The 21911-nt window shown below is 41.7% G+C and overlaps 1 protein-coding gene across 2 annotated transcripts in view; it reads left to right on the top strand.

Annotated features, from left to right (window-relative positions):
* Positions 1 to 2423: 2423 nt before the first annotated feature.
* Positions 2424 to 21911, top strand: part of chst11 (carbohydrate (chondroitin 4) sulfotransferase 11) — an 85602-nt gene continuing 66114 nt past the window's right edge. Inside the window, exon 1 of one of the 2 annotated variants that reach the window (XM_005475587.4) lies at positions 2424 to 2626. In XM_005475587.4, coding sequence (XP_005475644.1) covers positions 2524 to 2626 — 103 coding nt within the window. In that variant the 5' untranslated portion in view covers positions 2424 to 2523. Of the gene's footprint in view, positions 2642 to 21911 lie in introns of both variants that reach the window. The other variant, XM_003449783.5, reaches the window with a different exon arrangement.

The following is a 21911-nucleotide window of genomic DNA, read 5'->3' as shown; positions in this document are numbered from 1 at the left end:
TAAGCCAAAAGCTAAAAAGCTGTACTGCTTGATTTCATGAGAAGCACAAGTCCTCATATTATTGGCTAAGGTCATTATTATATGAAACAGCGTTATATTGCTAATATTCATGTGTATAAGCAGTAGTTTAGCTTTGTAGCTCTTCGAGGTGGAGCCAGCTTTAATTCCACTGCACACAGCTCAGTAGTTTAGTCCAGTGGTTTCCAGCCCACGGAGCCCAGGAACCTCCAAAGGGTCACAGGATGAAGCTGCTGTAACATGATGAGGAGGGCAGAGTAAAGAGTCAAAGCAAATCTGTGTGCTCAGATCCATCTTTTTTCTTTGCTTTGTGAAATACTCAGTCATTTAAGCCTTAAAGAATCATTTGCGGTGCTTCTAGTTCTCTGTCAGAAAAACAAATCAATCAGTTGAGACACGACGACACAAACTACACACTTTGAATGCTAAATGACTATTTTTGGATTTTTGTTATGTTTTGGTTCGAGCTGTTTCACGTTTTGTGTTGTTATCACTGGTTCCTGCCTGGATGGTAATTTTTTAGACCTCGATAGCTGGTTTGCCTAGCCTGATTCGTTTCACCTGTGGGGTCTTCCACACCTGCTCCACAGTTATTCTCTATACATTCAATCAGTTAGTCACCCACAGGTGTATGTACTCCACACATTGCTTTGTTCTCTGCTGGATTATCCTGTTCTTGTCAGTGTTTTCCTCATCGTGTTTGGCATTTTTGGACTGTTTAAAGGATCCTGTGTGCTCCTCTTGTGCTTGTTTGCCTCACTGCTTGCTTTATTTGTAAGACAGTTGTCTGTTTTAACCAAAGAATTTTTTTTTTGGACATTAGCTCATTTGGGCCTTCTCCCTCTGAGTCATTATAGTTTTAGCCGTCCAACAGCAACAATGCTAAAGTAAAGGTAGCAGTAAAATGTAAAAATAGTGGACTATAATATAAAGTCGGTCCTGCATTCGCAGCCTGTTTTTAACTAAATGTATGCAAATCTTGTCAGCAAAATGTACTTGAGTAGCTATAAAAGTAAAAAATATTCACTGCAAACCAAGGTGGACCAATGTTGACGGATTTCTGCAACACAATGAATAAACTATTTAAAAACTAAAGAATTAGTAATATTCTTGTTATTTTGGTGGACCTGGATGGTTCAGGGCCTTGTGCTATGATAGGAGATAGCACTAGATTCACTTTTTTGAGGCTTCACTTTCTGTGATTCGTTGCATTCCTTAAGTTTTAAAATCCTAATTTGCTGTAAAGTAACATAACTATAGTTTTCAGATAAATATAGTAAAGTTAGAACACTTACCTCTGCACTAAACAGACGTCAAAGTGAAAAGTAGCATAAAATGAAAAGTATAATGAACTGTAATAAAGTGTACTTGGTTACTGTGCACTACTGCAGCATAGCGACTAAAATGTAAACTGACATTGTGGATGTTCAAAGGAAGTTAAAATGACTAGATGCAGTGGACTTAATTTTATGTTATGCATTTCAGAAGGAAGCACTGTACTTTTTAAACCCACAGTACATCTATGTAACTAATACAGACAGTTACTACGGGAGAAGAACTGACACCCAAAGCACACCACAGGGGAGTTACACAGTTAGTCTGGTGGTGGTCAGAGGGCCCGGTGGCGCCAGTGTCCGGCAGCCTCGCCTCTGTCAGTGCGCCCCAGGGTGGCTGTGGCTACAATGTAGCTGCCATCACCAGTGTGTGAATGTGTGTGTGAATGGGTGGATGACTGAATGTAGTGTAAAGCGCTTTGGGGTCCTTAGGGACTGAGTAAAGCGCTATACAAATGCAGGCCATTACCAGTTATTGACTGATAGTTAAAATTGGCCTAACGGTGAAAATGTTGATTACACATGGATCCAATTGTAAGAGGAGTTAAAGGCTCGTAGAGGCTCAGTATACCTTACATAAGTGTGATGTTAAGACAATATAGGTAACAACATGGGAGTGCCATTAAACATGTATTGCTACATAACGGGTGTACTTGCTCTGGATTGCAGCTCATCTTGTTTACTAGCTCGTGGTATGTTTTTCATGTAAAATCGGAATCTGAACAGTATCAGCTTTAAATGCATGCTGAGTAGTTAGCAGTACAATTGCACTCTTGTATAGGCCCAATGCTACAAAATGTTGCAAACGTTTAATCTATATCGATTTCTGTTGAGACTGGTGATATTTTAATACTTTGTTCTTATTTTAAAAGTTTTCTTGTGTTAGTCATACAGCCACGACAGACATGGCACCATAAATACAAATGCCTAAACAGCAGCTTTTCGTGGAACTATGCTCGTAAATTCAAGTGCACACATGGACGCGCTCATTCGCTCCGAGCACGAACCCCCCTCTTTTCGCCCAGCAGTGGTACGCTCCATGTTGGATGTGTTCAGCTCATTGACCGGCGGACAATCCTCATCAGTACCACCAGAGCCCCGGAGCCTCCGACAGACCGGCCCTTCATTCCCGCACAAAGCGCGCGGCATCCTCCAGCCTCTCCGTCCCGCCATGAAACAGACTCTGAGCGAACTGATGAGGATGAGCAGGATATGCCGGATGATATTTGCCACTTGTTTGGGATCCTTTATTCTGGTCATCTTTTATTTCCAAAGTATGTTTCAACCAGGTAGGATCTCGCTGCTCTTTTTCTCTCGGGTGTGTGAGTGTGTGTTGATGAATGGCATCCTGCCTGGCAGCCTCCTGGCACGCCGACACATCGATTTGTTCTGGCTGTACAGTAATGCGCCCGATAAATAATTGATACTTGCGCGATGTAAAGGCGTAAATCACCCAGAGTGAGTACGGTGGTTTAAATCAATCTTCCACGTGAGACCGGTCGCCTTGTTGCGCGTTCGGGCGTTTGTTGGGCTGCTCTTTTTTTGGTTGAAGTGTTTCTGGGTTTGTGTGTATGTGTGAATAACCTGCGGCTGATCACTCGCTTCCCTTCAGCTGACAAGTGGCATGGATAGGATGGTGGCAGTATAGCGGGGGGGGGGCTTTTTGTCTTCACAAACGCGGCTTGGCGATAGGAACCGGTGTACGGGGCAGCAGTTAGGTTTGGCACGCTGCGTGGGCTCTGGCATTATGATGAAACCCTCCCTTGTGGTTCTCGCTGTCGGGAGAACAAAGAGTTAGTTTCATGTGGAATCCATATCTAAGATGGAACTGTCTTTGGGGAGCGTTTAGGACGCGTGTCCTGCCTACTCTGTGCGTCTGGAGACCAGCGTTTAGTAATTTCTTGCACAAGAAAAGACCTCCTTTCCATCTCAGCGGGGGCTCAGTGATAAAATTTGCATCTAATTATGTTAAATTATGTAATCTGATCTATTGCTTTGCCAAATCTCCGCTGGATGGATGGATGGAAGGGCTGTACAGCAGCGTCTCTGTGCGCCGAAATCACACAAGTCTGCGCGTAAAGCACAGGCGCAGCGACTATTCAGGCTCAGGGCTGCCGACCAGCTGTACAACAGGTCTATTAAAGCTTTGAACGGAAGGGCATACTTTCAGAGTATTTGCTTTCTCTTAATAAACTGAACCATTCGGAGCCAGAAATGAAAATCCCAGAAAAATCCAAGTGTCTGCGCGGCTCAGCGGCTCATTTCAGATTGACTCGATCTGGCGATGATACTTAAGGTTATAATAAACATCGAGATTTAATATCTACAGGGGTTTAATGCCATCATGTCCACTGGTGAGATCATGTAGAGACGTGGATCGGTGCGCAGGTAATGATTTGGAGACATCGTTGCTCTGTGTGATGGGGCTGCGATGAAACATGAGATAAACAGAGAAAAGCTAATATCATCCAAGGGAGCATGAAACTGCACTGACCTGCTGGTTTTTTCTTTACACACGCTGCCACTGTGTGAGTCACCAGTGCGGGTGCTGCTGCCATTGATGGACAATCATTTCTGTTTCTAATCTGCTCAGAATTATTACCAGAAAACACTTTTTCTTTTTATTAATAAGTCACTGGGCTTGTTATCCTTGAGAGTTTAATCTCTTTTATTTATACAGATTAAAGTGTCACTCATTTAAAAGTGTCTTTTTCAAGGATAACCTGACAAAGACGGCACCAGATATTGTGACATTTTTAAACATAAGGAAAAAACAAATACAAGTAAGTGAACACAACAGTCAGAATATATGACACAACACATTAGGCACAAAACTGTTTCAAATGAAGTTCACACACCAGTCAAACTGACAAAGTGTTCTTTTAAAATTTACATAAAGTCCATCCACAGTAACCAGTCGTGGCAACGCATTCAGTCCAGTAAGGCTAAATGACAGTTTTGTTACTTAGAAGAAGAAAATACATTTTATTTAGGCCTCTGTGATAACTTCTGATCTATAATTATGTCTGAATACTACTAAATATTTGTCAACAATTCTATTTCAACTATATAAAACTGGTCAAACTTTAGTCTGCTGGTTAGTGTGACACTGAGCTCTGATTAATTATGATGATTTCTTATTTTCATCCATTAAACAAAGCAGTTGTTGGTCATAGCTTTATAATTAGGATGGAGTCACACATGGAATAAAATGCAAAGATTAAATTCTACCCCAAAAAATAATGTAACAGTTACGGCAGTGATGATGATAAAATGATGAAATGACATGTCCTAATAAGATGTTGGGCTGTTTGGTGCTGCCAGAAGAAGCTCAAAGAGCCTTGGCTTGATTCTGCACGTCTCTATAGAAAGAGCCATACTGAGGGGCTGAAACACCAATTACTCCACATGATATTCAGGTTTTAGATAAAGATGGTGAGAAACAAAAGACACCGGCTCAAATTATAGTAAAATAGTTGCCCAGTTTTCTGTGCAACTCCAACTTTTGTAGAGAATCAGTCAACTTAAAAGTAGTTTGCAGTGTTGTGCAAAGGTGCATGTACACTGACGCTCATGTTGAAAACTCAAGTGAAAGCTCCAGTGTACTGGGTAGCAGCAGAGCAGTACTGCCTGGCTCCAAGTGAGAGTCAAATTTTTGTTAATATGGGTGAACTCAGCCTTTAATCGTCTTGATGTATGCTCAATCATCCAGGTAAGTAAATCCCAGAAAGGTTGATTCTGTTGATCTGGACGTAGAGTTTGCAGTGAGTGACTTCTTCAGTCTCAACTAGACTTTGTGACCCTTTGTGCATTTAAAATGTCTTTTTAAGACGCCCTGTTTGCGAGGATCCTGGTAGAATGATAAGATTTATTTAAAAATTACGTAACTGGGGCGATCGTGGCTCAAGAGTTGGGAGTTCGTCTTGTAATCGGAAGGTTGCCGGTTCGAGCCCCGGCTTGGACAGTCTCAGTCGTTGTGTCCTTGGGCAAGACACTTCACCTACAGCCTACTGGTGATGGCCAGAGGGGCCGATGGTGCGATATGGCTACAACTGTAGCTTGCCTCCACCAGTGTGTGAATGAATTGTAAAGCGCTTTGAGGGTCTCGAAAAGCGCTATATAAATGCAGTTCATTATTATTATTATTAACTGTAACCTGCGGCAGGAACATTGTACGGAGAGAGACCTCTTCTCTATGTGTATCATTAAAGGAGCTTCCAGGGCGGGAATTGATTGTAAAAACTGAACCGAGACTCCATTAAACTGTTCTCAAGGACCCCGGCATCGTGCTCCAAGAGTTGTGCCAATCGCCACAGATGTTGCATCAGCTTCTGCTCAACACACACACACACACACACACACTCTTTGAGCCTTGATTGAGATTTACAAAATCATGTGATACACAGACACACACACAAACACACAGACACACACACACGCACGCACGTCAGAGAAATGCACAGATTACAAAGTGGATATTTCAGGTCGTCATGGCGATAACGTGGCGTTCCATCCAGGATGCTGTGATTAAAGAGGACGCGTTTAAAGCAGGGTGTTTGTGCAGGAGCTTGGTACAAGTTTAAATGCTGGAGTGTATGTCTGTGCGCGATTACACAGCTGAGACGGGTACTGGTGACTAGCATGTGTGTTTACTGTTGCTGACTTCCTTTATGACATTTATCGTTATCTCTATCTTTGCCATCTTATCCCTCTTTCTGAAATGACTTAGTCACCCTTTTGTAAGCCCTCTGTCCTTCCCCTCCCTTTCACTCCTTTACATTCCTCTCTTTCAAACACACACGCCAGCACTGTTATTGTTCTTCCGATAAAGTTGGAAGCAGCGTCTCCGTGGTTCAGGCATGTTTAGCTGGTTTAGGAATCCCACTGGGCCTCCCAATGTAAACTCTCACCTCTCCTCCAGGGCTTGCAGGATCACGACCTCTTGTAGAAGAGACAAAGGAAGGGGGAGGAGGGTAGAGTGGTGGTGAGCTGGGTAGTGGGTTTACAGTGGTGTCACACTGTAGTCTTTGCTAATATATCTACAGAATAAGGCTTAAGAGCTCAAGTGTAGTCTGAGGCAAAAAGGTTTTGGTGTGTTCACTGTGTCAAAATGTCAAAAAATGTCAAGTTTACACTCAAAAAGAAAAATCATTTGGCTTGAATGAAAGTGTGAAGAAGCATTTTGCAGCTGTCCATAGACTGGTGTTTTACCAGTGGTCTTTTCTGCTCCCAGTGCAGTTCATAATCTCTGCAGTAGAAGAGATGCCCTGGTAATACTGGCAGTGCACTGGCATTAGCCTGCAGCTCTGTTTTCAACAGCTTTTTGAGCGCACGCCAAATGAGATTCTGTTTGGAGCGTACTGCCAGCCTAGACAAAACAGGCAGAAAGCATGGCGGCACAGAAAACATTACCAGTTCTCCTGCTCAGAGGGAAGTTAAGCTGTTTGCACCTGTGTTTACTACGAGTAAATCAGGAGAACATGTAGACTGTTGTTCTAAGGTTCGATTCTCAAGGTACATAAATAATAAAAATAAAGTTTTCCCCAAACTTGAAAAATATAAATTCTCCCACATGTTAGGAGAGAGTTTTGATTATATTTGTTATGATGTGTCATCTGTCTCTCAGATATTTTCCCTTCCAAGTATCCTGGACAATATAAGTTTTTACTGCTCAGATTAAAGGATGAAGGTCTTTTTACTGTACCATTAAACCTGATTTATAGTCAAGTGAATCCCGGCTGCACGGTTTGCACTCATACGTGCTTGTTTGTCAGCGTTGCTCTGCCAGCAGCACTGAAACTGATCCTGCCTGTCCTCTCAGCTGAAACACAGGAATGACTTTTGACTCTGCACATGGGTTGTTAGAGCTTTAAAATGGAAGATAAGGAGATGTCTACACTTGAAGAAACTGACTATAGCATTAGCAGTGGGAGCAGTCAGATATTATCACAACCAAGCGGACCAATCAAAATTGTTATGGTCTTTGTTGCTGGAACATATAATTACTGTTTTGGGTCCATAGAAAGGAAGTATAGGTGGTTACTTTGATTTCATGCTGTACTTTTAATCAGGTTTTAAGAATGTTATTTGCACAGCTCATAACGCTCAGAATCGTTATAACCACGGCCTCTCTGCTTCTTCCATTTACTCTGGCATTTAGCCTTATGACATACCGTCTTTAAATGATTTGTGCAGGATGTCAGGGGCTGTCACTAATTGTTCGCAGTATTCATCTATACTGTCCTAATACTGATTAGATGATCTGTCATTATACACACACACTAGTGTGTTCTACACACTACAGCATCTGATTTACTTGGTGCATTTGCCAAACCTCTCATCACACGCTGGATAAAAAATGGCAAAAGTTCTGAAAGCTTTGGTGGAAGCTCTCGAGGGTTTTCTTCCATACTGAAATGAAATATCCAGAGTCTGGAAAAAGGCAAAGTTAATCTGACAAAAAGACCGTTGGCGTCATAGAAAAGCCCACATTAGGATGTCGCTCAAATTATTTAGGATGCCTACGGAGAGCAGTCCTGCCTGCCTGCCTGAAATATGGAGTCATGAATTTCACGCAGCAAAAAAAGGCCATGTAGGGTTTTAAGAAGTATATTGGTGCAATACACATTTCTGTGATCACAAATGCGACAGCCAGACGGGGAAACAGAGGCCTTTCCTGCTGAACAGACACTGTCACAGTTCTTGTTGTTGTATAGTTTAGCTTGCTGACAGCCAAGAGCTAGAACCTCTGGCCTTCCACCTTAATCCTGTGTTGGTGCATTCACCTTCAGCCTAAGGTTGCATTGTGCCTGTGACAGATCTCATCTGCCTCACCACACTGAGTTGCTGCTGGGCCTTTAAAGGCATTGTAGCTGCAGAAATCAGCATGGCTAATACAGCCGTTTGCTTCGTGGGCTTCTCGTTTGGTGTCTTTGTGAAGCGCCTCTGGGATATTTGGAGTGTATGTGTGTGTGTTGTGAGACTGCAGCCCCGTTCGCCCACTTTTTCCTCAGCCTGTGAGAGGTAACCTGCTTGTGCACCCAGGCTTCAAAGTTGCATGCTCACATTTCACGTCTGCCACAAAGCTCTTGTGCCACTGGAGCAGCCAGCTGCTCCCTGAGACAGACCTCAGTGACCTCATTAGAAATCTCAACATTATTAGTTTTGTTCCTCATGTGTTTGTGTGGGAGAGAGAAAGATCTATAATAACAACAGAGATGGAAGAGTGAACTGATTCTATCTTAGAAAGAATAGAATATCCTAGAATGTCTACAGGAAACTCGAAATTCCTCACCTTGGATGCTCTGTGGCGGCAGGTCAGCTGTAGCTGTTGTAAAGAGAGAGCGCTGAGTCAGTGGGGTCAGTGACCTCAATTATGGGGCCTTGTAATCTGAAAAAATGGAGTGCCTCTTTAAGAAACTTGCAACAAACTGAGAAGAATGCCTTTGTAAGGGCTGCTTTTGTCTAATAGTTTTATTATTTAAAATTTTATAAAACAGAGAAATATTTTTAACCAATTCTTATCTGTGACCAAAATGTGGCTCTTTTCGCCTTCTTCAAACCGACAAAAGAACTTTTTGTCATCACTGTGCCATCATGATCCATGAAGACAGTTTCTGTGTTCTCTTTATCAAACCAGCATTTTTCAGATGACGTCATTTCCACTCCAACAAGACATTAATTGTCTTGTTGGGGTGGAAAGTAGAACAGTGAGATTCCTCAAACTGTCGTGCTGGAACGGGAAAAGAAATGCGCTCTCAAGTCCGAGCTTCTGAGTTTGTCATGAGCTACAAGTTTGCTATTTCTGTATGTACCAGACGATTAGTCTTTACTTTTGAAGGACCGAGAGACACACTCAAATTTTCTATTCAAGCAACAACAGGAAGAAAAATTCAACAGTGTAAGTCATCTGCCTGTGTGTGTTTCTTTTAGCTAGTGTTATTGATTTGCAGCTTTTTTCTTTTTATTCTGGTCAGCGTGCAGGTTCATGCTTGCTCTTTGCAGTTTTGTTTTGGACAGATCTCTTCTAACGCCTGGTTTCAGGAGGGGCTGTTGGCCTTGTCTGATTTGTCTGTTTTAGGAAACATCTACAGCAAAGCATGTGTGTATTTGATGCTAACACCTGTGTGCAAGTGAGACAAGCAAGACCAAAAGAGTTGCACCTGAGGCTTGAGCTCCCATCGTGCTTGCTGCAGTTTGCTGGTCAAGTTACCCAGTGCTGGTATGTCTGTCCCAGCAGCCTGTCTACTAAAAAGCATTTATGGGCTTTAATTCAAGAGCTTCAGATGTAAAATGTGAGAAATAGACTTGAGTAAACTTTGCAGTTTACATGTGCATGATCACTTCAGGTCCTCGATGTGTGATGACTGATCACTAAAGCACTGAAGCTGGATTAACATTTAAATGCATGGTACTCAAAGGTCAGTGATGTTTTCTTTACAGTTCAACATGTTGAGAAATCCTCCAAACAGTGCACAGATTCATTTTTCTTCTGAGGACAATAACAAGCAGTTGTGGCGACTGCAGCTCAAACTGCTGCTGTAATAAATACTGTCATAACCAAACTGCTCCCTTTCTTTTAAAGCCTGTTGCCACTTCTCAGGTTTCCTGTGTATCCTTCCTGTTTAGGGTTCCTCTCAGAACCCGGCTGATGTTATCACACAGTGCGAGGAGATGACCCAGAAACACAACGAAGCATAGCTGCCTTCTGTGTTTGTGTCTTTAATTGGATTCAGCCTCATAGCTGTGTTTGCGTACCCCCTTCTTTACCTCCAAACTTTGTCCCCTCTCCCACCTCTCTGCCACTTTATGTGTCTGTGTGTGTTGTGAGAGTGTATCCCGGATGTCCTGTGCGTGTAATCCTGGTTCTGCTGCTGTTTTCCTGCCCTGCTGAAAACATCCAGTGCATCAGAGGCGGGGGGAGGGGAGCAGGGGATCCCTGTTATGGCTCGTTCTCTGATCCCAGTGCGCCCTGATGAACTCCCACACATAACATCATGATATGTGTGATGATCAGGGATGATCAGAGTAGACTTAACGCTTGAGATTGCTCTTGATGCATTCTTACAAAGTTTTGTGCAGGAAAGTCTGTCCCTTCAGGCACAAACATGAACCCAAGGGCCAATCTTTGGAGCTCATGGTAACTACGGCAACTTACTGAGGGCCAAAAAGGTGCATATGTACAGCTAGACATATAATTTCTTTTAGCCACAGGCGCAAAAAAATAAAGCAACAGAAATAGAAAGCACTGAGTGGTAATGAGACTGGAAATGCTCTATACAAATACTACTCTATTTTCATTTAATAAAAATATGTACAGTGGTCCCTCGTTTATCGCAGGAGTTACGTTCTAAAAATAACCCGCGATAAGTGAAATCTGCAAAGTGGCCAACTTTATTTTTTACAGTTATTATTGATGTTTTGAGGCTGTAAAACCCCTCAGTACACACTTTAGACACGTTTCTCAGACAGACATGAACATTTTCACACTTTTCTCTCTTGTTTAAACACAAAGTTCAAACCTTCGTAGAAAATATTACAGACTGAAACCAAAGGCACCCGCAGGTGACGACGTTTCATCGACATTGTTGTTTGTTGGGGAGAAAACTTACAAACATACAGTGCAGCACGTCAGAGTCACACTGCTAGGGATGGAAGATTTATGTAAATTTGACAAGCTGAACACATTCTGTACTGTACAGGAGACACGGCACGAGATTGATTGACAATGGTCTACAGCCAATCAGGACGCAGAACAAGATGCGCTGTAAAAAAAAGAAGAAGAAAAAAAACATGCAAAATTGCACAAAAAAAATCCGTGAAACAGTGAGGCCGCGAAAGGTGAACCGCGTTATAGCGAGAGACCACTGTATAACAATTGATTATTAACAAGAATTTCATATCCTGCTTGGCTAACTTTAGACGAGGGCTAAATTTAGGGCTAAAGGACAATGAAATGTATTGAACATACACCAGCTAAACACCTAAACACAAACACAAAAGAGGGATGGTGCCAGCTGGTTTCATAATCTAAAGAGCCATCCCTGTGTTACTGTGCAGTGTAGGCTGCACCCGTCCCCATCACAGCTGGAGGGACGTTACAGTAACACTCGAATCCAGAATAATCTGAACAACATTATAGTCAGATATGTCAGGCTTCTAGTCAAAGGTGTTATAAGAATATTTAGAATGTCTCCTGGAGACCGATCTGAGTTATAAAGTAACAAAGATTACATTCAAACATTAAAATGGTGTACAGGGCATTGCAGCTGACTGCTCCTTTAAAATGTAAACAGTATATATACACTTATGTTTGTTGACACCTAATATTAAACAAAGGAAGGTGACCGTCCTGACTCTTTAAAATCTATAGTGTGAAACTCTGAACAGTCTGACTTTGGTTCAGGCAGCAGCCGAAACCCTGACACTGAACACTCATTCACTGCAGTTGGTCACCATCTGCACGAGCATCTGGACTTCATTAGTGACGCGATGAAAGGACTTCCACAAGGAAAGACACTTGAAATCACACACACACACACACACACACACACACACACACACACACACACACACACACACACACACACACACACACACACACACTCTTTGAGCCTTGATTGAGATTTACAAAATCATGTGATAGAAGTTTGCCACAACCGGAAATATTTCCTCTTGACATTTTGTATCAGTAAGAAAACAATTTGCACACGAACAATAACACAACTTTTATGGCCATTAACAGACACAGTGAGACTTTCCCATAGCTCGGAGCAACAAGCAGGCCTATTCTGAGTGGAAACAATGGACAGACAGATACTGTCAGAGCCAACAAGTGTGTGTGTGTGTGTGTGTGTGTGTGTGAGGCCTTTCTAGACCAATCCGCATCTACGTTTACCTCCCCAATAACTTCACTGGAACATCATCAGCAAGGCCTCCTTGCCTCAGGGCATTTGAAATGCTCCATCCCTCCTACATTGCACAAAGGGAACTCTGCAGTCACCCAGCTTTCTTTCCCACCCTATAAAAACCACCTGATGTCTGGAAAACTAAAGTCAGTTTTATATGTGGTCCTCTGGATTCAAGTCTGTGACTGCAGCTGGAATACAACATAAAACTGTATGGCAGAAACAGGCACTCTCTAGTTTTGCACTTTTCATTTGCACAAGCTGGCAGGAGGAATCAAGCAGACCATTATCTGAGGTGCATCCTTTGTAAACTTTGACTCATGGAGAAACAAAGAAAATGACTTGTGGTGATCAAAGAATCACTTGTAAGACACGGAAGTGCTAATGTTAGCCTCAGCGGTGTTGCCTGCACATAAACATCTGCCTGCCATGCATCATAAAATACGTCTCAGAGGATGTTTTGATGGGTATTCATCCATCTTGTGTTCAATCAATTTCCCAAAGGCAAGATTGTGTCCAAAAATTCTTCTCTATATGAGTCTGTGTTCACAGGAGGATTATAGAGCAGTAAACTGAAACATGGTTCTGATGTGCCACACATCCATGTTCTGCACTGACATCTGGATTGTCTGTGGTTGTCTTTGGTTGAAAAGGGTGCCTGCTACACTAATGAAGAGGCAACACTGCAAATGAGATCTTCAGTTCACTTCACTGAACAGCTATATTTGGTTATCTGCCTTTCTATAGGCCACGTTTTCCAATCTAATTGTGCTTACTTTGGATTTCTCTAATGTTTAGCTAACATTGGTGCTTTGAGCAGAACAGGAAGCATTGCTTTAAATGAGTCATACAGTAATATGAGAATAATCAGTGGTTAATGTTTCCATTTGTAAAATTGGTCAAATTCTTTGGGATACAAATGAATAATTTCCTTACATGCAAAGCTCATTCACAGCTAAGAATCATCCCTGTTTTGTTTTATTTTTGCTCCTCCAGTTGAAGTAACTGGGCCTGAAATATCACACAGGGTTTTTGTCCCTTTAAATAAACCATATAATTAATTATAACAAATTGCAGTAAAATATAACATCTCAAGTATGTGGAATGAGACAGCTGAGACTGTTTAATACAGACTGATATGGATAATTGTGTAATTACAGGAAAATCCAGAGCAGCCTTAAATGAGATGTGGCTGACTGGAAGTGGGGGGGTTCAGCATCACTGGGTATGTGTATTTACTAGCATGTTGATTACAGTGTAGCTTGTAGTGGGAGTGGATGGTTTCAGTGGCTCATGCACAGCGGCCCCTTGTGCGTATATGCTGGCACAGATCAACAGCAGCAGCGGAGATGGGAATGTAATCACAACACTGCTGCAGATAAATATCGATTCGGTTGTTATGTTTTAGCCCCAAGTAGTACATCAAGACGTCTGTGTTTGCCACATTTAGGCATTAGACGTCGCAGTGCAGGACTGGGGCATATTTAGGAGGTGACAGAAGTGCTTTCAGGCCTGATCTCACAGTTAGTGTTTACCCCTGGAGTGCAAGGAGCCAGAGGAGTGTGTGTGGGTTTGTGTCTGTGCTCAAGATGACCGACTAGCCATACAGTCGCTCATGCTGCTTCCCCAGGACAAGTCAGTGAGTGTATGCATACATGTTTCCCTGTGTGCCTCGAATCCTTGTCTTTGGAATGTCTGTGAATTAATTTAGGAATTAGGTAAAGTAACTGGGCACGACGAGGTGCTGTGCTCTTTGAAAGACAGCAAACTGCAGCGTATAGAGCATAGGCTCTGTGTACACGTGAGATAATAAAGAGGGTGACAGTGTGTTTCTGGCTGCCAGATGTACTGTAGACTTTGTGGCATAAGAGAAGTGAATCATGGCTTTAATTAAGTGGAGGAAGGCTGAGTCGTGTCTCATTAAATGGCTGGTGGAGGAACATTTAAACCTGCCTGTTCTACATCAGCTACTGGGACACTTTACAGAACAACGGGAGGGAATTTCCACTCCTCCTCCTTCGACTCTTCTTCCTCTAGCCTCTCCTGACTCGCTGTGTTTGCCAGAGAAAAGGAATTATCCGCCCTGTGTACTCTTTGAACACTGCTAAATGTCATTGCCTCTTGAACTCTTCATTATATGATAAAATGTTGTATTTCTTTAAACGTAAGTCATCCAGGTCTACTAGGAGCTTTTTAAATGATTAGTAACATATACAGTTTTAGCCCTGGCTTTCTCTGAAAGTGGCAATCCCCCAGGTCTGTTAACCCTGCCACGGGGTATATTGCTCATCCTAAAAATAAATAAATACATTGTAAAACTTATACTGTGGCTCTGGCTTTGTCTGAGAAGACAGCCATAGTGTAGCATAGCATAATGATAACTATAACAATATGTAATATTAGACTTAAAGACTGTGGATTTTTAGTGGGAAAACATGGGTGGTGTATATATAGGTGGCCCATATTAGCACTTACATGCTACATGAATGAAGAAGCTCACCATCCAGATTAACATGCCTGTAAACGCATAACTCCACCATGGACGGTTGAGAAAGGAGGGTTGGGCGTTGGGCTAGCGACCCACCCTGTAAAAACAACTTGCTACCGAAATGGCAAATCAAAGTTATCATGACCAAGATGGCTTTGGGATAACTTGGCATCCACCAACACGCCTGAAGGACCTCGACTTCGTGGATGACATCTCTCTGTTGGCTAACGTCTGGAAGAACATGAAGACCATGACGGCAAGCTTGGAGCAAGAGGACTTGCGGACCAGCAGGAACAAGACCGAGGTCATGAGGATCGGTTACGTGATGGCTCTTGATCCCATCAGGGTAGGACAGCAACCGTTGGAGGAGGCGAACCAAATCACCTACCTGGGCAGCATCCTTGCAAGCGACCGAGATGCTGATCGTGACGTCGTGTGTCGGATTGCGAAAGCGAGTGGGGTCTTCCAGCGGCCTCGGCTGATCTGGTCGACCCCAAAGATCAATCTGGTGACAAAATTCGTCTGCTCAACTCCATCGTTATACCTAACAAGATCTACGCTTGTGAGACGTAGAAAACATCAGCCCAAATCACCAACAGACTCAATGTGGTCCAACAGCCATGGCTAAGTCAGATCCTGCGGGACCATGTCACCAATGTCCACTCCATGAAATTATGACTAAGCCAATGAAGGTCACATTCTACGCCAACTCCCACACCGACTGGCCAAGATCACGTGGAACCCACTCCATGGAAGATACAAACCAGGCCGCCCCCGTACAACATGGCGGAGGACTTTCGTTGATGATTTACGTGCCTTAGACATTGCATGGGATGAGGCCAATGCGCTGAACGGCGCAGGAGAACCTAAGTCTAAGTAAAAGCATATCACATGACCACACATGTTTACTGTACTTATCTCCTGAGCACAAAATCAGTAGCAACATGATAAATGATAACGGTAATGCAGAATTTAAGTGCACAACATCTGCTATCGTAGACAGCGAGGGTAATAAATAGTGATAATCATAGTCGAGGCAGAGTCCATAGTTTTCTTCTGAAAAAGTCCATGTAAGTGAAGTGAGTGAATGAATGTGTGTGACTGAAAAAATATGCTTTCTTTGGTAGTGTAAAGGTGCCTGTGATAGTACGGTTGGATAGACAATGGAGTAAATGTCTCTGAGATTCAGTGGGGAGATGCCATATTTATACTTATATTGCCACAGAATATATTTGTACTTGACAAAAAGGAAGCAAAGGAACACATTAATAAAGTATTATTTAAGAATAAAGTATGAGTATATCCTCCTTTTGCATGCATTCTTCTTTTTACTACTATAGAGAAAATGACTTTTCTACAAAATAGCTAACAGGACAAATACACGGACATGAAGTCATTATGTGTATTACTGCTTGACTGATTGTACAGCCACTCAACGCTTTACCAGGCATTGATATCACTTTTGCTTTTTACCACAGTACACTTGTTTCAATTCCTCCACAGAGCTCTCTTTGCCACTAACCATCTGAGCTCAGTGTTGCATGAGTTTTTCCAGCCTTGTTTGTTCTGCCAGCGTGGCCAGTTTGGCCCATGGAGCTGGTGGATGGTGCCACTGGCCTTGTTGCAGATTCCACTGTGCAGCATGGCAGTACGGTGCTCAGCAGGCCATTCTGACGGAGTCTCAAAGACTCTTCTCATGTCTCTACATGGAGGTCAGGGCGGACACATTGGCAAACAAATTTCTTCTCATCTCTGACTCAGCAAGAAGTATGAATATGCATGGATACAGACACACACACACACACACACACACACACACACACACACACACACACACACACACACACCACACACACACACACACCACTCGCCTCTATAAACCTTGAAGACAGAGCTGCAGAGCAAATTTACAAGGCAATCTGGCTGCATCAGTGAACAGAAAGCTTATTCCTTTGCTGGAGCTGATAGTTAGTGAGTTAGCAGTGTGTTATTCTTTTGGAAGTTATCTGTGTTTGTGGCAACTGTCAGATAAATACAACCACAATAAAGTATCGCAACGACAAACATTACATGCAAGCAACAAAATTCATCACCAATAATCAAAGTACCGCGATATACAATATCCCACACCTCCCATGTGACCTGGATTTGGTCTAAAGAGACATACTAGAAGATACAAGAGATCTCTTGTATGAATAGTTTGCAGTGTGTTACCGTGTACTCCTGAGCTGATGGTGGTAACTGAGGAGACGGTGTGACAGATCGCTCGCAAGGCAGTGTCACACTGTTGCTGCAGACCTGCAGTTTTACTAGATATAGTTACAGTTTGAATTGAGTTTTTTCTACAAAGTAAGTTTCTAGTTAAAGAGAAATACTTGTGTTCATTTACAACTTCAATGCAGTAAACAATTACAGCTACTTTATGTGTCCTTATTTTCCTGATGTTTAACTGAAGAAAAGTACTTAATCACACCAAGGAACAAACTTCCATCTTTTTTTCCATTATCTGCAATCAAACCAGCAGCCAATGCATCATCAGGAAATGTCAAATTAAATGAAATAGTGATATAACACTTCCTGTAGTGACAGTAGATGACACTGCAGCATTTACTCTACCTCCACCAAACACCTGTAGAAACCTGTAATGGGACACAAATGGACAGCGAGGAATCGGATAACGACTTATCTCTCGCATGCCCCACAGCTGAGCCCTCACATCTTTCCACACTTAACCCCACTGAGGCTGAAAAGATTGTCCCTGAAATGAGGGAGGGACAGATCTACAATGAACAGTTACACTGCAGAGAACAAGACCATGGAGTTCAGTTTGATTTTATTTATACTGTGTGTGAAGAAGGCTCCCCATGTGTCTGATAGATACGATTCAAACAGTGCAATGTAGTTGCTTTAACACCAATGGTGTTTAATCTCTGTAGCGAAACGTGATCAGTGGTATTGAATGCTAAGATGTAGCAGAACAAGCAGAGCGAGATGTCTGAAGACAGAAGCATTAATCAACGGTGAAACTTCTTTGAACAGCTTTGTAGGACTTTGGTCTAGAGGAAGAAACCATTGAATTTAACTCTGAAAAATCGATAGGAGAAAAAGCAGTTATTAAAGTTGCTGCACCTAACGATGCATCTGTGGGATGGCTGTGAATATTTTTGCTCCAATGGTTAAAACCTTATTTGTGAAGTTATTGCTAGTTAACGCTGCAGGGATGCTTGGATTGACAGAGCTCTGACTCTGTGTCAGCCTGGCTGCAGAGCTGACAGAAACCTGGGTGCTTCCTGTTGTCCTTGATCGCCGCCAAATGTCCTAATTTCACCAACAAATTATTTTTTTAAGAATAGAATAACAAACATTCAGCATCATTTCCTTTGGGAGGAAATTGTGTTGCTTTAAGATGCTTTAAGGTGCATATTTGAAAGTTACACAGGGGAGTCAAGCACCTCTGACTTGTTGCATACTTGCATACTATTAATACAATGCTCAGGCGGTTCAAAAGAAAGTTTGCTCTGATAAAGAATATGTAGGTTACAATATAAAATACACTGCAGTATAAAAGTTTGTAATGAATCAAAACACAGATTAAGCCACTGAAGACAAATAAGACAGCCAAACAAAAAGGATGAAGAAAATGAATCATCCTTTGAAATGCCTTGTTTTAAATTTTACCAAGGAAAACATAAACTGTTGATCACACGTATGTGTTTTACTGGGCTGGGTTTCAGATATCTGCATAACATGCAGACGTTTGAGTGTAAAAGGATGGATTATGTCAGGGCTGTTTATGAATACAGTGCACAGTAGTCTGAGTACTTCACTGACGAGGTGAAAGCCTAAGTGTTCCTATAATATTTCATTGGATTATGTTTTCTTCTATATGAAGAAACTTTAAAGGAAAACTTACATGACAAAAGCTAAACCTGGCGAAAGATCAAAAGTATGTAAAAACTGTTTGAAAGGTGTAAAAAATGCATCTACTAACTCAGTAATAAGTTGATCCATTTTATAATTAGACAGAAATATGTGGTTTTGCAGGCAGGCTTATGGTGGAACTATTCATTTACACTTTCTGTAATCTTCTTTTTCCCAGGCTAAGTGACTCTTAGCTTGTCATCTAACTTTCTGCAAGAAGGCAAATAATTGTTGTTTCAAACTATGGAACTGTAGTTTGAAGTCCACGGGGCCAATGGCTTCTAACAGGAATATTTAAGGTGTGGCAAGCTGTTTATGCAAAGTCTTGAAAGCATTATGGCTCCTTGGGACTCTATGATATGATCTAACCTGAAAAATGTCAACTTAGACTTGGCCAAAGAATTAGCCCTCAGCAAACATCTCTGCAACAGTTTCTCACTGCAGTGATTATAGTAATTAATATCTCAAAATGAACGTGTTTATGCTTTGCTGACATGGCAATGCTACACGCAGTACCAAAGACAAGGCCGAGTCTTTGTGAGTCTGCTTTCTGTATGAGAGTCAGAGCCAGACTGCAGTCAAACCACATCCAGACAAGCAGAGCAGAACATCATAATACCAACGCTTAATAACAGCTGTCTGCTCCTCTGATCCCTGTTGTAGTCGGCTGACACTCGTCTCTTCTGTTCTATTTGCTTCTCTGCGATATTTCATTTTCCACTATGTACATATCTCTCGAGTGTTAGGGCCACATTAAAAAACATATATATATTATATATATTTACTGATTATTTTGATAGTAAAGTCGACATTTTAATATTATTAAAGACAAAATGTGGAGACAAACTGGCACAGTTGCTTCAGAATCGGTTTTAGGATCAAGGTTTAGCACATAAACACAGTATGATGGAAGGATGTTGAACAGATTTTCAGCTTTATTCTCAAAATGATATTTCTCATTGATATAAATGTACCAACATTAATCATTAAACCAGATTCTGAACTGTACTGTGCTCAGATTTGATATCAATGAATAGTAGTTGGTATTTGTTAATAGTGTCACTCTGAAGCATGAATGCTGAGATATGATCTCAGAGCCTTCATTTTAAACACCTGCTAAATATAAAAAGAAAATCCAGAAAGCTCTATCAATGTCCCCGTCTCGTTAAAACCACCACAGCAGCAGGCACTTTACCAATGCAAAGCATAACTGTGCCTTAAAGGAGTGTAGAAGTTAAAAGCTTTCCTTTAAGTAAATATTCAGCTCTAGCAGTTAGCTGGAATTCCAGTTGTGACTCGGAATGAGGAAAAATGGGATTAAAACGTCTGTACTTTGCAGAACACCTCTGCTCCGTATCTGCCTCTTGTGCAGCTCACCGACCATAAATGGTCAAATACTGGTGTGACTGAAACTGATATTACGTTCTCCTCTCATATTTTCTGTGCTTGCCTCTGGCTTTTCCTGCTCTTTCTTTTATTCTCCACTTTGATCCCCTTTGCTTCCTTTATCTCCTGCTTCTGGGTTTCTGGTGCTTACACCATGCTGCCCAGGAGAACCTCATCGTAGTATCTCTGAGAAGGCCCATCTGTCCTCTGCATGTGTATATGTGACAAAACTGTTTATGTAGCCAAAGGTTATCCATCTGTGTGCTTCATGAATCACTGGTAATGGTGATTAGGAGATATTTATGAGGAATGGCTGGGCATCTGTTTACTGCTGACAAAAAGGGGGAAAGGCTGGAGGCAGTGATGGTGGAAAGAAGTGCAAAGAATGACAGCGAGAGATGATAGAGGATGGAGAGGAACAAATGCACAAAGCGTTTACACCTTCCTCCTACTACCAGCTTGCTTTTCAGGCAGGATGGGGTTGCCATGGTGATGGGCGTCCCAGTTGGCTGGGGGTCCCCTTGACACAGTAGCATAGCAGAAGTGTGACTTCTGATAGTGAGTCTGGAAAGGCTTTGTTGGAATCTGTTTGGTTCAAACACATCTAAAATGTGAGAAGATAGAGAGAACGAATAAATTACAGAACTGTGCCTTTATTTATGACCACTGTCAAAGCCTCATGTCAACTTTTAGGAGACTAAGAGTTGTAGCCCTGTTTACTGCATTTGTGTGTTCACCTCATGGGGTTTGAAAGGCTTTCATTAGCACAAACCTTTATATTATATATTCTACAACCCATAAATAACAGTTGAACATGTTTTACTTTGGGTTAAAATAAAAATATGACCAAATTTAGTAACATGAGGTTTCCATGTAACAGCTAGAAACTGACCTTTGAATAAAGAGAGCTATACGCCACATGTAGTATGGGCCAAACCAAGGAATTTACCTTTTAAATTTACTCTTACAGTTTGCTTTTACTGCAGATTTAAAACTTTCCATGAGCAGTGACTTCCCCTTTGTTTTATTAAAGATAGTGCTGTAAAAAAGCCCAGTCTGCTCTGTCACTTTATATTTCGATCTCACCGTGGGCAGTTCAACGCTGACATTTTTTGATCCAGGTTATGCAATTAGCAGTAAAAGTCAATGATTTCTGCTAAACTGGCTCTCATTACTACCATAAAAGGGCCAAACCTTGAACCAACCAGAGATAAGTGATAGAAGCAGTGATAATGTCTTTTTTATTGTAGTCATTAATCTTCTCTGTCAACATCTATGTAAATTACTCACAGTGCAACTTGATTACATTATTTTGGTTTGGACATAAATTGTTCAAAACATTTCTTATAGATACAAACCAAGAAAAGCTTCCCCCAAATAAAAACATAAAAAACATTTATATAAATATAGTCAGGCTAAAGCTTGACAGTAAGGTTTCTTTCTTGGTTTGTTTTTGTTGTTGTTGTTGTTGTGTTATCACCTTTGTTATCTCTGGTGTATAAGAATAGTGCCATATTGGTATGGACTTCATATTTGTTTTTAATTTCCTTTAAAATTTCAACAAAACTCTGTAATCAGTGTAAGAGTGGGAAAGTGGGGCTGTATGGGTACTGCTTTGAGTGACAACTTGCATAGATCAAAGATAGAGCAAGATATTGCAGTTGTTCTCAGTTTGTATAGAAAATCAATACTGATGTTGAAAAAGAAGGGTAATTCAAATGTAAAAGCCAAAACTACTTCCTTGAATGGCTATGTTGAACTCTAGCAACTGAACGCTAGCTATGCTGGTACAGTATGTATTCTGTTGGACAAGCACAGCAAGTAGTAATCTAAATATAAACATCAGTAAGGCCATAC

This window comes from Oreochromis niloticus, linkage group LG17, assembly GCF_001858045.2.
Source record: "Oreochromis niloticus isolate F11D_XX linkage group LG17, O_niloticus_UMD_NMBU, whole genome shotgun sequence".
NCBI lineage: Eukaryota > Metazoa > Chordata > Actinopteri > Cichliformes > Cichlidae > Oreochromis > Oreochromis niloticus.
This window is presented reverse-complemented; position numbering and strand designations above follow the sequence as displayed.